Source organism: Aythya fuligula, chromosome 1 (genome assembly GCF_009819795.1).
Source record: "Aythya fuligula isolate bAytFul2 chromosome 1, bAytFul2.pri, whole genome shotgun sequence".
NCBI classification, from domain to species: Eukaryota; Metazoa; Chordata; class Aves; order Anseriformes; family Anatidae; genus Aythya; species Aythya fuligula.
Window position 1 is genome coordinate 93,664,244 of NC_045559.1, and position 13,342 is coordinate 93,677,585.

Here is a 13,342-nt window from a genome sequence, read left to right on the forward strand (position 1 = left end):
TTTCCTTTATAAAAGGAGGTGGGAATCCGATCTCAACAGGACTCAGATCTGTACCCTAGAACGTGAGTTTGTATGTATCCAGACTTCAAGATGACTTTTTTTTTTTGTTCTTTTTCTTCTCCCCCTCCAAACAGCTGAAGACTCAGCTGTCTCTCATGTTGTAAGTAGTGCGTAGCAATTGTAGTGGCATTGTGTTATGGTATATTGGTCTTCAAACCAGCATGAGCATAGTGTCTGGGTGATAGAAAGCTAATGTCAGTGGCTTCACTGAGATTCTGGTACCATAAACTGCACATACACCTGGCTAAAATAAGGGGGTACATTGCTGCTGCTGTCTGAGGAGAGAAGGTACCACATATGCAGGACTGGGTGAAACACAGCACAGTGGCATTTCTCCTGGGGCACCTGCAAGCAGTCTGCATCAGGATTATTGCTCTGTCAGGAAGGCCTTCATGTTGAAACCAGTCTTTTTGTAAACACAAGCAAAATTTTGCAGCTCTGAGACTTTTCTGATGTACCTGGACATCTCGCCCAGCATTTAGCGCTTTCTTACAATCTCTTTACACATAGTTTTACATAGTCTGGCTGCAGAGTGCTCTCTCAACTTTGGCATGCTTATTGTGGGTTCACACTGCTTTCCTTGATGTCCTTGGTCTGCAGTGATCAGAGTTTCGAGGTCAGGTTCTCTGTTTTGTCTCTCTTTCTAGCCAGAAGAAAGGGTTGTGCCCATATGGGCACACTGCACTGAAAGAGACTTAAAGGAAAATGGTCTTAGGTGGTTGATGCATCTTTGGTCTCAAAGAAAGCAGAGGAGGAAATTACAGCTACACTCCTGTCATAAGGTCAATCCTTTATCCCTAGAAGTAAACCTAGCTTAGAAAATTATAGTCTGTTGATGAGTCCAAGTATAGCTGATTAAAGTTTTCAAAGCTCTTCATGAGACTTAGGAATTCTGGTATTCAGTTGAATAAAAGGTCTGCCTGTACTTTCTAGATTGTCTTAAAATTGTGCTGACTACTTGAAAGTGTTTAGCTTTCATCTTTAAGGTAAAAAAAAAAAAGAAAAAGATGAAGCAGGCAACTTGAGTACCAGTCCATGCTGTTCACAGCATGCTTTTTTCTATTGCACATAAGTATTTGATTCTTGTTTAGCTTTAGAACTTTGGGGAAAAACATGGCAATGAGTTAGTACTGTAATTTTTAAATAGTAGGTTTCTGGTGTCTGACAGGCTTCCATCTCCTTTCTTGCACTAGTGTTGGGCATTCCCACCTGCTACGTGCCTGGCAATGCTTCCTACCTAAACTATGCTCAAATGGTATTCTATAGGGGTTTTAGTGTCTTTAAACACTACTCAGCCATTCGCTTCTTCCTTTCAAATAAACACATGATAAAAATGTAAGTGGCTATGTTTCATTTCATTTTCAGTGCCTCTGAAACTTCAACCCTGTGATGTGATCAGAACTGCAATGGTACCTCGGAGTTCACACTTCTTATAAAACTGAGCCAGACCTGCCTGTTGTACTAAAGCACATGCTTAAGGTCATGTTTTTTTTTTTCCTGATATTGAAACCAAAGATGTCTTCACAACAGAAGAAAGCAGTTATCCTGCTGTTCAGTTTTAGATAAGAGCCTAGGCCACAAAGTTCAGATCAGTTCTCAATTTCCCTTTTTAAGAGTTCTGCAGCTCCATGAATCAGAAGGGGTCAGTTGCTTCACAGGCAAGAAAAGCACCAAGTATGGAAGTTAGATCACCCAGACGACAGAAATTCAAGAGTTTGTACAGAGATCATTAAGAAAGGTGAACAAGTGGACTTTGGCGTTTATGGAGTGAGATCCATAATCATTAACTTGTTTGACTTATACATATAAAAAAAAGTTTTGGTTTCAGACAATACACTAGGAAGGTAGGAAGGTAAGGTCTTTTATATGAGTGGAAATTAAATAACTTAATCTCCAGCAGGACTAGTGAGAACAAGCAGGTCAAGACTTTTCTAGTTGAAAAGTTTTCCAAGAAAATCCTTGTGGATCCGGACACCAGTTTTGATCTTGATGACTGCCTCAGCTTCATCCTCAGTCCTCCAGTCTTATAAGGATTCACCAAAAGGTGGGGCATTGGAATTTGTTTCTTTATTTGCTGAATGAAAAACAAGCTCTGCACTCGGCCTGATTGATTGCCTTTGCCTGGATGACTACCACAGGACATCAGCAGTCGACCCCCCCCGGGAATGCTCTAGTCATCTGTAGCCAGAAGAATTGCACAATGAGGAAATCTGGGGGAAAGCATTCATTAGCATTTGGCAGGGAAAAGAAGGAGCAGTCCTGTGAGTGGGTGTTTCATACAGCAGAGGAGAGAGTTGGAGAAAGAGGCTTTTGTTCCCTTCTTAATGCTTCTTTTTCCCTGTCCTCTCTTCTGAGGCAAGAGAATGAGCAGGAGTGCAGTTACTGGCCCAACCCTTTTGATCCAGAGGAGCAAAAGAAGTGCTATGTGGGAAGGAAGGAGAAACCCAAGGATGGAGTTAGAACAAGAGAAATGAGAGGTAGGATGAAGGATACTGGGAGGGAGGGGATCAGTCAGCCCCGGCTGTTGTGTGACTGATGTAGCATGGGAGAGTTCATGTGGCAATCTAGTGCAGATCAGGTCTCAATTCACAGGATTGTTTGCTTTATAAAAGTATACCCTGGAGAACACGGGATAAAATTGAAGGTCACCCACCTCTCTCTTCAGATTTGTTCTTTTTACATGGAAGTGACTGTTCAGATTTTGCTTGATAGTGTGTGAATAGACATAAATGCTTCTTTAGCACTAGGCATGATTTCAGACAACAGAGTAGTAGAGAGAGCAAATTGCCAGCACAAAGGTCAGCAGCATTCAGTTCTCAATAGGCTATACTGGAGACTAAAATTAGAAGCACTGATGGAAATTATAAGTTCCCTTCAGATCCCAAACTGAACCACAAGCGATGTGATCCTTTACTTGGTTTATACTGTCGTGAAACACATCTGTTTGTTTATCTGTGCCGATAGCAGCAAAAGCATTTTACTGTTTCAGCTGAAAGCAGCAGGAATAGCATTCCAGTTACTCTCAAAACCACCTCAGCAAGTGGCAGCATTGCTGAAGGTTTAGTCACCTGCTTGTGCTTGTCAAAGGCTGGCAGGTAAACCAGATGAACTGGAAAGCCTGGTATTGCACAGCTAAAGGCTGTTAGTTCAGGAGGACAGGCGAATCAATCCTTCCTCACCCTCCCTTTCCTATGTGGCTTGTTCAGATGATATTTGCCTTTCCAAGGATTTCCCCTTACTTATCGATGTTTTGACATCATTCCTGTGAAAGCTGTTCCAGCTGTCTCACTGTTACCATCTCCAGCTTCATACCAGAACTGCCGCTGGCTGTAACTGCAGCTGAAACCAGAAGGAAATGAGTTGGCTCCGTGCTTGCTTCACAGACAGAGGTCCTTGCACTGAGGACAGAAGCTATGAAAAGGCAAAGCTCTAATCAGGAACATGAAGTTATTGAATTACAAGAAGTTAATGGGGAAGAAAGCGAAGTTGATCACAAGAAGCCTCTAAATTCTTCAGCAGCTGCGATGAGCAAGGTAGGAATTTCAGTTGCTCATTTGATGCCTGTGGAGCTCTTGGGGAAATACCACACAGTAAGAGAAGTGACACTTTGCAGGAACATCTTGTAGGGATTGATTTGTTTGAGGGAGGGGGAAGAGTGCTCACTTAAAAGTAAAGGCTGAAAGCATGTGAAGTATATTTATTTTACCTTATTTAATGAAGAGTTCTAATGCGGGAGTCAGATTTTGAGCACTGTTATTTTTTGGTGCTGTATGTTTGTGAACTTTAAGTTAACAAACAAAAGTTGTACTTGGTATTCTAAGTTGTTGCTTTCTCTTTTCATGTGCTGCCAGTGGGATTAGGCTCAAAACTAGAAAAGGAGAAATGTTGAAATGCATATTAAAATCAGTCTTTCTTTAAGAACAAATTAATCAGAAAATGGCACTTGCCAAATCAAGAATAGGCAGCAAATTTTTTAAAGTGTGCTGGATTGTCCCTCTTTTTATCTTTGAGAAATTTGCAGTTGCTAACACCTAGGAATGTGTATGACTAAAGTGCCCCAAAGCCTCGGTTAAGACCAGCATGTAAATCCTGAGGTAGTCAGTACCTAGCATTTAGCTTAAAGCTACGGGATAGCATAAAGCTGGCAGAAGAGAAGTATTTACTCATGGGTGGCTGTGGTACAAAGATTTTCATTACTCACTCAAGAGCAGAGGGAGAATCTGTGGTAGAAAAAGGAATATTCCCGATTTTATGTGGGGGCAGATCTTCCAGGATGGCCAAGCCCACCTGGGAGCCCAGCAACATTAGTCATGCCATCTCTGCCTTCCTCCTCCGGGTCAAACAACAGTGCCTGCTTCCTTGTGTGAGCCCCACTCATTATCTCAGTGAGCTGATCTATCCCATTAAACAGGCAAAGCCCTATCTCCTATACTATACTGGGGGCCAGTTACTTCTCATCTGTGGAGAGTTGAATCAGCATGCTGCACGGTCAGACAAATTCTAGGGTGGTTCAAACAGGAACAGGAGAAAGGGTGGAGGAGAGATAGAGGGGAGCTAGATCAGCTGAGCTGCTTTTAGAAACTTTACCCTTGAGTTTCAGTTCAGCCTTCCCCTTCCCATAACTGTGAATTATCATCTAGGCTCTGTTTCTGCTGATTCTGACATTTGGCTTCTTACCCTACGGGGACTGCTGAAAAATTATTATGCTCTGCTTCCTGCTTGGCCAGCAAATTAATCACAGCTGCTGTCCCCATCGGGGAGAGATTTTCTCTGTCGCTCCTTCCTGGTGCTCTCATGACGTTATATGGGCAATGTCCAGAAGGTGTTGGCCCAACCGGTGATGAATAGTTGCAGAGCTGAATGTTTGCTCAAGATCAACCCAGTTTACTATGCTTGATTAGCCATTACACTTTTGTGATAGTCTGAAAACGTTGGACTATTTATAACTGTCTATAATTAATATTTATAACAGATACAACAAAGCAAATTTCATAATTGTACTCTAGACAGTAGTTACTGTTTCTTTGTTGTTGTTTGTTTATTTTTTTCAGGTACAAAATGATATGCTAGTGTCAGGTATTAAACTGAAGATTCATTCTTCTGATGCATTATATATATGTGTGTGTGTATATATATATATGTATATGAAATAACGCCCCTGGTTGATGTGATGTCATGTCACACAAGTGATGACATGAATGCATGGTGTGAGGGCAAATATGTTAACCTTGCTGCCCTTCATTCTCCACAAAGGAAGTTCTCCATGCAGGGATATCAGTAGAGGATACTTTCTTTTAGTTTGCCCCCTGCTCCTGGAGAAATGACTCACGTAAACTCTTTCTGTGGGTGTTTTTTCTCATTCCCTGTGCAACTGCTACTCCCCAGGAAGCTTTAAGCCAGCTGATGGATGTCAGTTAAACTCAGTGAAAAGTTCTCTATTATGCTAGGTTCTTGGAAAGTTCAAAAGGTAAAGGAAAGTAAAGTGGATTATTGCCTCCATCTAGCAGCTGGTTCCTGCCTACCTGCACGTGCATGTCCCAGACTACCCACAGAATGTGATTTTCCTTACCTGGAAGTACCAAAGTCAAAAAGGACATGGAGTTTACACCTGGGTTTACAGTAGGTGGGGAGGAGGATGAATTTAAAAAGCAATATGGTCTACTTCCTTATGCATTCTTGTACTTCATTCACGCTTCTGTCTGTGGAAGAAATTACTTGGAGTTGTTCACTTGTTTTATTATGTCACCTAAGTATTTTTTTTAAATAATAGTAATACTGGGCTAACTAACAACCTCAAATCTTAAATCATATTAAAAGTGAAATGAAAGGTGGGTATTTTTTCCCTCCTACGTCAACATGCATGCATACACATATTTTTTGAAGATTATTTCCTTGTCATCTAGAACAGGTGAGATTTGTAGTAAGCTTTGTTAAATTTACTCAATAGCCTTCCAGTATTCAGTCTTCTGAAGAAAAATGTAGTTAGCTGAAAAAGACTTAATTACTCCAGTGGTCTTCAATGCAACAATATCTAATAAATAGTGGCCCATTAGCTTTGGTTGCTGGCATCCAGGAGCTATACAGGCTGATATCATTAACATCACAGAGGTGAATGATTCTGGAAGTTGTTCCAGACACATTTCTGTCTGGGAGAGATGGCAGACTTTAATCAGATAGCTCGTGGTACATGCAAATCAAATTTATCAGGAAAAAAAAAAAAAAAAAAAAAAAAACAAAGATAGCACCTTTGTAGCACCTCAGCTTTCTAGGCAATTCAAGAATTGTAGACAGTGCAAATGGGAAATGCTACATCTCTCGAATAATAGACTGCCTTTGGATGTCCTTTGCCTTCTGCCTGTTTACCTTCCCACTTGTGGCAGTACTTAAGGGTGAGAACCTTTGGAATAGAGTATTGCTTGTCAATGAGACATTCTGTCATTTATGTGTTGTTTTGTTGGTTTTTTTTTTTTTTTTTTGTGTGTGTGTGTGTTTCTAAATGTGACAGTAGAGGTATTCTTAAATATTTTTCCCACCTTATTTTATTAATCAACATTCCCTTTCCTTTTGTATCTAGGAGAGAGATCAGTGGAAATCATGCAGAAAAGTCATTTTTTGGAAGTGTGAACTATGGATGGTTTTAACTACAATTTTTGTAGTATTGTTCCTGGTCATTCTTATCAGCCTAGTTCTATATTCTAGTAAGTATCTTACTCTTGGTTCATCTTCTAACAAGAATGTACAATATGTGCAATCTAACAAGAACACATATTGAACAGTAGCATCCTTTAAACTCTTTTTGTAAACTGCTGAGAAGACTGGGATGCTGACTGCAGAAGGTGGTGTGTTGAGTAGTGGATATGAAGGCTTTTATTTTTGTGGGCAACCAGTAACCTGTATCATGATCAGATGACAATTCTTGTAGCTGAATGAGAAAATGTTTCTAGAAAAGAATGACTGTGCAAATAAATTATGCTTGTAACACTGCAGCAAGTGCATTGGATCACTCACCTCTCCCTGCGTGGTGTTACTGTCTGCCAGGCTCCCAGAGCAGCAGACCCTCACTGAGAGGGTGGGTCACTGACCTCTGTGCGCTATTGCTTTTCTTCAGGTGACTCCCACTTTTCTGTTGCTCCCAGACAATCCTTACCTAGGAAGTCTGTGAAAAAGCCATCCTGGAGAAAGTCAAAAGGTTATTTTGTTTTGCTTTCCCAATGCTTCTGCTAACTGGAACTTTTCCTACTCTTTCCATTTTCTTTTGAATATTAGATGTTTACACAGATGAGGATGACTATTGGGATGCTGATGCACTACTACAGAGTGGAAATTATCACAATTTTTCTGGAAAGTTCAAACTGATGTGTAGTCTTCCACACCTTTTTATTGATGACATTACTAAGAAGGTACATATTGACACTGTTCTTGGCGGAGTTGATTCATCTTGTTACATAGATTCAGTGTTTTCCTTTAAAGAAGTTTCTGTTGCTCTGTGTAGCAACTCAGTCTTTGCAAGTCCACGTAATTCACTAAATTCTGAGATGTATTTTTTGTAGTACAATTTTAAGTCCTGATCCAAGCAAAGAAATAGATGATTTTAAGCACATGGGCAGTTGCATTGATCCAGGGAAGGATCAACAACAGTTTAATTAAAAAAACAAAAAACTCTACATTTGAGTAATAACTGGGACATAACCTTCGCCTTTATCACTGAGCCATTGAACAATTTAGTTTAGGAGGGATCTGTGGAGGACTTCTAGCCCAATGCCAATTAAAAGGCTTTTGCTTTGTGTTCCCCTGTAAGTACACGATGTCAGTCCTGGTTTATAGCTGCCATTTCCATTGAAAAATCATTGCTTCTTGTTACAGATGAAGTAAGCTCAGCAGGCATGGCAGTACTGATTTAGACTTACTGTGTAAAGGAAGTCTCAGTAGAGACATCTTTTCCTCTACCAAGTAAGAATAGAATGGCTTTTTGCCACTAATAAAAACCCAAGCCAAACAACATAAATTGCACAGGGCAACCTGAGCACATACTTTTAGTTCACCCTGAATGCCTTCCAGTGTGTTAAGGTAATATAGTAATCGCTCAAACACACAGATTAACTTGTCTGTCAAGCTTAAAGGGAATGCGTATTTTTTTCCTGTGCTGATAAGTGACTTTCAGCACCCGTGTTTATGCCCCTTAAAACACCTTTTTAAGAATGATTCATTGTCCTTTCTTTTATGGGGAAGACAGAGAGTGAATGGAAGAAATATATCTTTCTTTCTTTTTTTTCCTCTTTTTTCTCTCCAAGTTAACGGATGTCTACAGTTCATCTCCTGCTCTAGGACGCTACTTTAGGTCAGCTCAAGTGGTTCATTTCAGGTAAGCAATTTCTATCACCAAAATTGTCAGAAATTTGCAAATTTTTGATAAGGCATACATGTGCCTGAGTAAATACGCACAATGAAAAATATGCACTGTGAAAAATAAAATGCTTAGGGGAGAGTAAAAAATATAGGTAGTGAAAACTGGTTGAAGGATTCTCTGATGTAAAGGACAAGTGCTGGTAATATACAATGACAATAGCATTTTGTTGCTGTTTAGTATCTCCTCTGTTATCTTTGGTCCCAAGTTATGGCCTTAATATGCTTATTCAATAAAATGTTTTAAGAAGAAAATGAGCTACTGGGACTACCTGAGAACAATGTGGGTTAAATAACCTTAAATAAATACAATAGGGCCTATGGAAAGGCCCTATTAAATAAATACAATAGGGCTCCTCAAATCTAAAGGCAACAAGAGCATCGGTGAGAGCCAAAACAATAATATTACATTCCTGCTTTGTTTGGACCATTTTCCCCTCACATTTTATTTTGGGCAATGGGAGCAAATCTCAAGGCAGCAGCGTGTTAGACAGGCTGGTGGAGCAGGAGCAAGAGGCAGAGCAGCCAGCATAATGGAGGTTAGGCTAGTCCCTGCAATGGCTGGGTACACACAAAGGAGAAACTCAGCCACCAAAGGCTGATGGACCCTGGGGAGTAGTGTGGGGGGAAGGAGGAGAAAAGCATCCAGACCTGTCTTGCAGAGGCAGAAGAAAGCTTCAAGCTGGAATAGAGGGGAGATCTTACTGTCAGCAGAAACCGGCACTGAAGGAGGGCTAAGGAGTTCACTGTGTTTGAGACACAAATATTTTAAGCTACAGGAATACCACAGTCCTGAAACAGGGGTGAGATTGAGAATCAGCAGGAAAAGTGGGCTGGAAAGATCAGCTATAGTGTGGTCCTGTCATGGAGACATAGCAGAGTGAAAATCTGAAAGGGTTTATGAAGCATTTCTGAAAAAGCAATGTTTCAAGTGGATTAAGACAACATGAGAAAAACATGGGAAGTAGATAAGCAAAAGCCTAAGATCCTAGAGAGAAAGGGTGGAGGAAAACCCTTCTGGAGCTGGGGCAAGAGACAGACCTGAGGGCACTCTGGGGAAGGAACACCATCAGCCTTGGGCACACTGGCTGCGCTCAAGGAGTGAGTTGCAACTCCTTAGTTTTTCAGGTATAAATCATGATTTAGAACAAGTACAAATCTGTTGCATTGTGTATGTACTGACTAGCTGATCTGTGTCTCTCTGTCTTTTTCCCCATCCAACTTATTTTTTGATGCCTTGAATTCTGTTTGTATAAAATGTATCTGTCTCATTGTACATTGTGGGTTTCATAGATCACAAATATTGAAATCTCCAGAGATGGACTCCGGTTCAGTGGTTTGGTTAATCCACTCCACAGCTTGGCTTAGGAGCACAACTGGGTTGTGCCAGGTACTGCTATCAGGAGAGCAAATCTTTCTGCACATTCTCAGCTAAGCTATGTGCAAGATGTTGCAGCACCTCTACCCTTATGTACTTGTTAGGCATGAGTGCTGAAAACCTCACCCTCACATGCCTAATTGCCCTTTGTGCATTTGAAAACATGTCTCTGGTAATGTGCCTACTTTTTGTTAATGTCAAGAGTTGATTTGAGAAGAGAGAGGAAAAATGAAACTAGAATTATTGATGGCAGCCTCTTCCTCTCCCTTCTTCTCCTTAGAACAAATTAAAAAATAAATAATCCATGCCAACTTTGTGAAAAGTCAGTCTTAAAAAAAAGGAAAGATTCAGTGGTGACTTTGTTTTTCAGCAATGAAAGCTCCACTGTATTTTACCAGCTAGAGTTCTCTGTACTGCCATCAGCAGAGGGGTTTATGGAAAATTTAATGGATCCAGATTTTATAAGAAACATTCTACGTCAGAATATTTATGATGAAGAAGATACTTTTTATCCTGGGACATCTGAATGTAACACGTTAAAGCTTGACCCAGATTCTCTCACATCAACATGTAAGTGGTATAAGTTACAGGAACTGTTTCTTTAGGAAAAGGAGGGAGGAAAAAAGGAAAATCTTTCTGGGAAGATGTTGAGATTTATTAGTTCATGTTTTGCACAGCTCTATTAAAAAAAAAAAAAAGTTAAATATTTAGATTTCAAGAAAGTCTGGTTACACTTAATTTATAACCTGGAATTCTTTATTTGATACTGTGATGAGTGATTGAGTAGTGATGATAATGCTGAGCTACAGGGTCCAACCAGACTTTCCAGATCTCCAGATTTAATGCATACAGTTAAAAAGAAAATCTCCTCATGTATGTGTACCATAACAGGGAGCAAAATAACTAAAATTATTTTTCCTCACCAATTTAAATCCAAGTGAAAAGGCTGTGTAATTAGGAAGTGAGTTTCTGATGTTTTCACGGTCAAGGATGAAAAAGCCTCCTAATTTGTATCTTTTCGGATTTTTTTGAGAAAATTTGTTATGCACCAAGATACCTTTTAAATGAACCAAATGTTCACACTTGAATCCTATCCTATCATATCCTATGATCCTAGGCTAACACTTCACAGTACAATGTATATAAGTAAGATTTGTGCTTAATTTGTGTTTTAATTCCTTGGTACCCTTAACAAGGGACAAGAGATTAACGAGTCAAAAGTTCTAAATCTCAGTATTGTTTTGTTCCTTATATATTGGCAGCATTCATAGAAAAATACAAAAAGGTGGGGAAAAAGTATTCAGAAACATTAAGATTTCATGTTATTGTTAATAATGTACTGTTTTTACTTTCAGAGAAATAATGGACTCCTCATGTTTCTCACCTCCTAGAAGAGATGGGCTTCTACTGTCTGTTAGTAATCCCAGGTTAGGGAGCTATTTGTTAGGTTGAAACACTTCTAAAGATGGTTTTCTTCAAATGAAAATGTGGTGTATTGCTAACAGTATTGTACTCCTAGAACATTGCTACCTCCTTCTTCATTTCTGTCCTGATTTATGAGTTACCCATGTCAGTCTTGTGAAAATCATATATCTTGCTTGATAAAGTGCTCTACTGACTTGGAAAACTCTAATTTGTCTTATGATGAAATCTAGATTCCCTGCTCGAGCTTTAAAAACAGTCCTACGTGTCTCCTCTCTTTTGCTCTTGGCTTATGCAAAATTATCTGTACAGCTTCATCCTTAATTTTCATGTTCACCCATGCTCATGTCTTATACTTTTTTTTCCCCACCAACTTCATCTGCCATATCCACCCCAACGTTCTTTTCTCTCAAAACAACCTTATAAGTTAAATATCCTTTCTGTTTTCTTTAATTATATGCAAAACCTTTACACTTCCTTCTGAAGTAAGACGGATCTCTCATCATCCCCTTGTTCATCCTGTACTTCTTCCTAGAGAAGTTGTCATCAGCACTGTTTTTCCTCTTCTGTAATGTGAAATAAAAATGAAGAAGGAAGAAACATTGTGAAGAAATGTGACTTGTTCACTAATGCATCTGAATGCTGCAGGAATCTTTCAAGGGTCAAATTAGCTGTGTACTTTATTAATTAGCTACTGGTGCTTGTGAAAAGACACATACATGTATTAGACCCACATCTCTAAATTCAAAGGAAAATGGGTCTACACCCTTCTGCCCTTCCCTGGCAGTGGGGGGAAAAAAAGAAAAGCAGAATTCTTGCCTTAATAAGGCAGCAAACAATTGTTGACAATAAATCATGTGGGACAGACTGATGCCAAGAAAAAGGTGCTGAAGCAGATCATGTAGGCCACTGTAGCATGAATGTTATAGCCAGTAACTGGTTATAAGATCAAAACTAAAAATTAAGCATTAATTTTTTGAGGAATATGAAAGCTTCACTACCATGTTAGTGAAGTGTAACTTCTTCTCACTTAGAAATGTTTGTAGCCTGTATAAATGTTCATAATGTTGTATAGGAAAAAATATTTTTAGAAACTTTTTGTATTGTGAGAACTATGATGAATTGTTTGTTGTTTTTTTTTTTTCCTAATGTTTATTTAAAGAATCTGATGACTATATTGTACATTAAATTATTTATTTTTATTCTTAGAGTGATTGTTTTCATTCTTCAGCAGCTCCTGTCTTTCAGCAGTTTGACTTGAAAAATAACAATGGGAATTCTAAATGCTGAGAGTAGTATGAATTGCCTGTCTGGCAAAGACATACACTCAAAACCACGTTTGTTTTTGCCTGAATTTTAAAAGAGCTTTTGAAACAGTCTAAACCAAATTACAGTATCACATGGCTGTCACTTGTGACTAATTCTGACCACATCTTAATTTGTAAGATGTAGCAGTGACTATAAAAAACGTAATTTCTCTTTTCATGCCTCAGTTCTCATTTGATGAAACACTATGATTATATAGTTAACTCAATAGTTTCTATATATTTATTTTAAGCAGAAAACATTTGACTTTACAGTCCATCTCCACCCATGCTTTGAAATCTAATTGAAGGAAATGTACAAAAAAGACAGTCACATCTGTTTTTATATCTTTGAGGTAAATTGATAATGGAAAAGAAGATAGCCAGATAAAATAATTATGACTTCATCCATTAGGGTCAGAGCAGTTTGAGAACATATTTTATCTGTTTAGCTAATTTGAGAATGCATAATGTTCACTTTAATAGGAGTGTGGATGACATGGAGATGACTGAGGAAACTGAGCTATGGTTCAAAAAGGAAAATAAAGATTTTTCTGGTAATTCAGCTTGTGGATTGTACAGCCAGCCCTTTACAAATCCCATGGTAGGCAGCCTGTGTAGCAAAGCATGAATTCTGGGCAGATTCAGCTGCCTGTCTCTGCAGCAGTGCCTACACCATGCTTGCAACATCTGTCCTCAGCTGTGTGCAGCCACTTGCTTTGTGGGACCCTCTGGCACAGAAACTGCAGGTGGGATGTGCAAAGGAACCATGCTA

The 13,342-nt window shown here is 39.3% G+C and overlaps 1 protein-coding gene across 3 annotated transcripts; it reads left to right on the forward strand.

Moving 5' to 3' along the window:
* Positions 1-2,382: 2,382 nt before the first annotated feature.
* On the forward strand, positions 2,383-12,366 carry C1H3orf52 (chromosome 1 C3orf52 homolog). 3 transcript variants are annotated; one of them, XM_032208162.1, is made up of 7 exons: positions 2,384-2,537; positions 3,365-3,593; positions 6,635-6,758; positions 7,327-7,460; positions 8,352-8,422; positions 10,212-10,411; positions 11,197-12,366. In XM_032208162.1, coding segments are annotated over exons 2-7 (651 nt in total). In that variant the 5' UTR covers positions 2,384-2,537; positions 3,365-3,473; the 3' UTR covers positions 11,199-12,366. The 3 variants fall into 3 exon arrangements, with proteins under 3 accessions (XP_032064051.1, XP_032064050.1, XP_032064053.1); XM_032208160.1 differs by lacking the exon at positions 11,197-12,366 and having other exon boundaries at positions 2,383-2,537; positions 3,332-3,593; positions 10,212-10,647; XM_032208159.1 differs by lacking the exon at positions 11,197-12,366 and having other exon boundaries at positions 2,383-2,537; positions 10,212-10,647.
* Positions 12,367-13,342: the final 976 nt, after the last annotated feature.

What these genes read in the sequence shown, in the direction of transcription:
- C1H3orf52 (XM_032208160.1), top strand. Translation starts at nt 3,474, where the DNA reads ATGAAAAGGCAAAGCTCTAATCAGGAACATGAAGTTATTGAATTACAA. An exon ending in CAGCAGCTGCGATGAGCAAG is followed by an intron (nt 3,594 to 6,634) that starts GTAGGAATTTCA and finishes TTTTGTATCTAG; the next exon opens with GAGAGAGATCAGTGGAAATC. An exon ending in GCTCAAGTGGTTCATTTCAG is followed by an intron (nt 8,423 to 10,211) that starts GTAAGCAATTTC and finishes TTTGTTTTTCAG; the next exon opens with CAATGAAAGCTCCACTGTAT.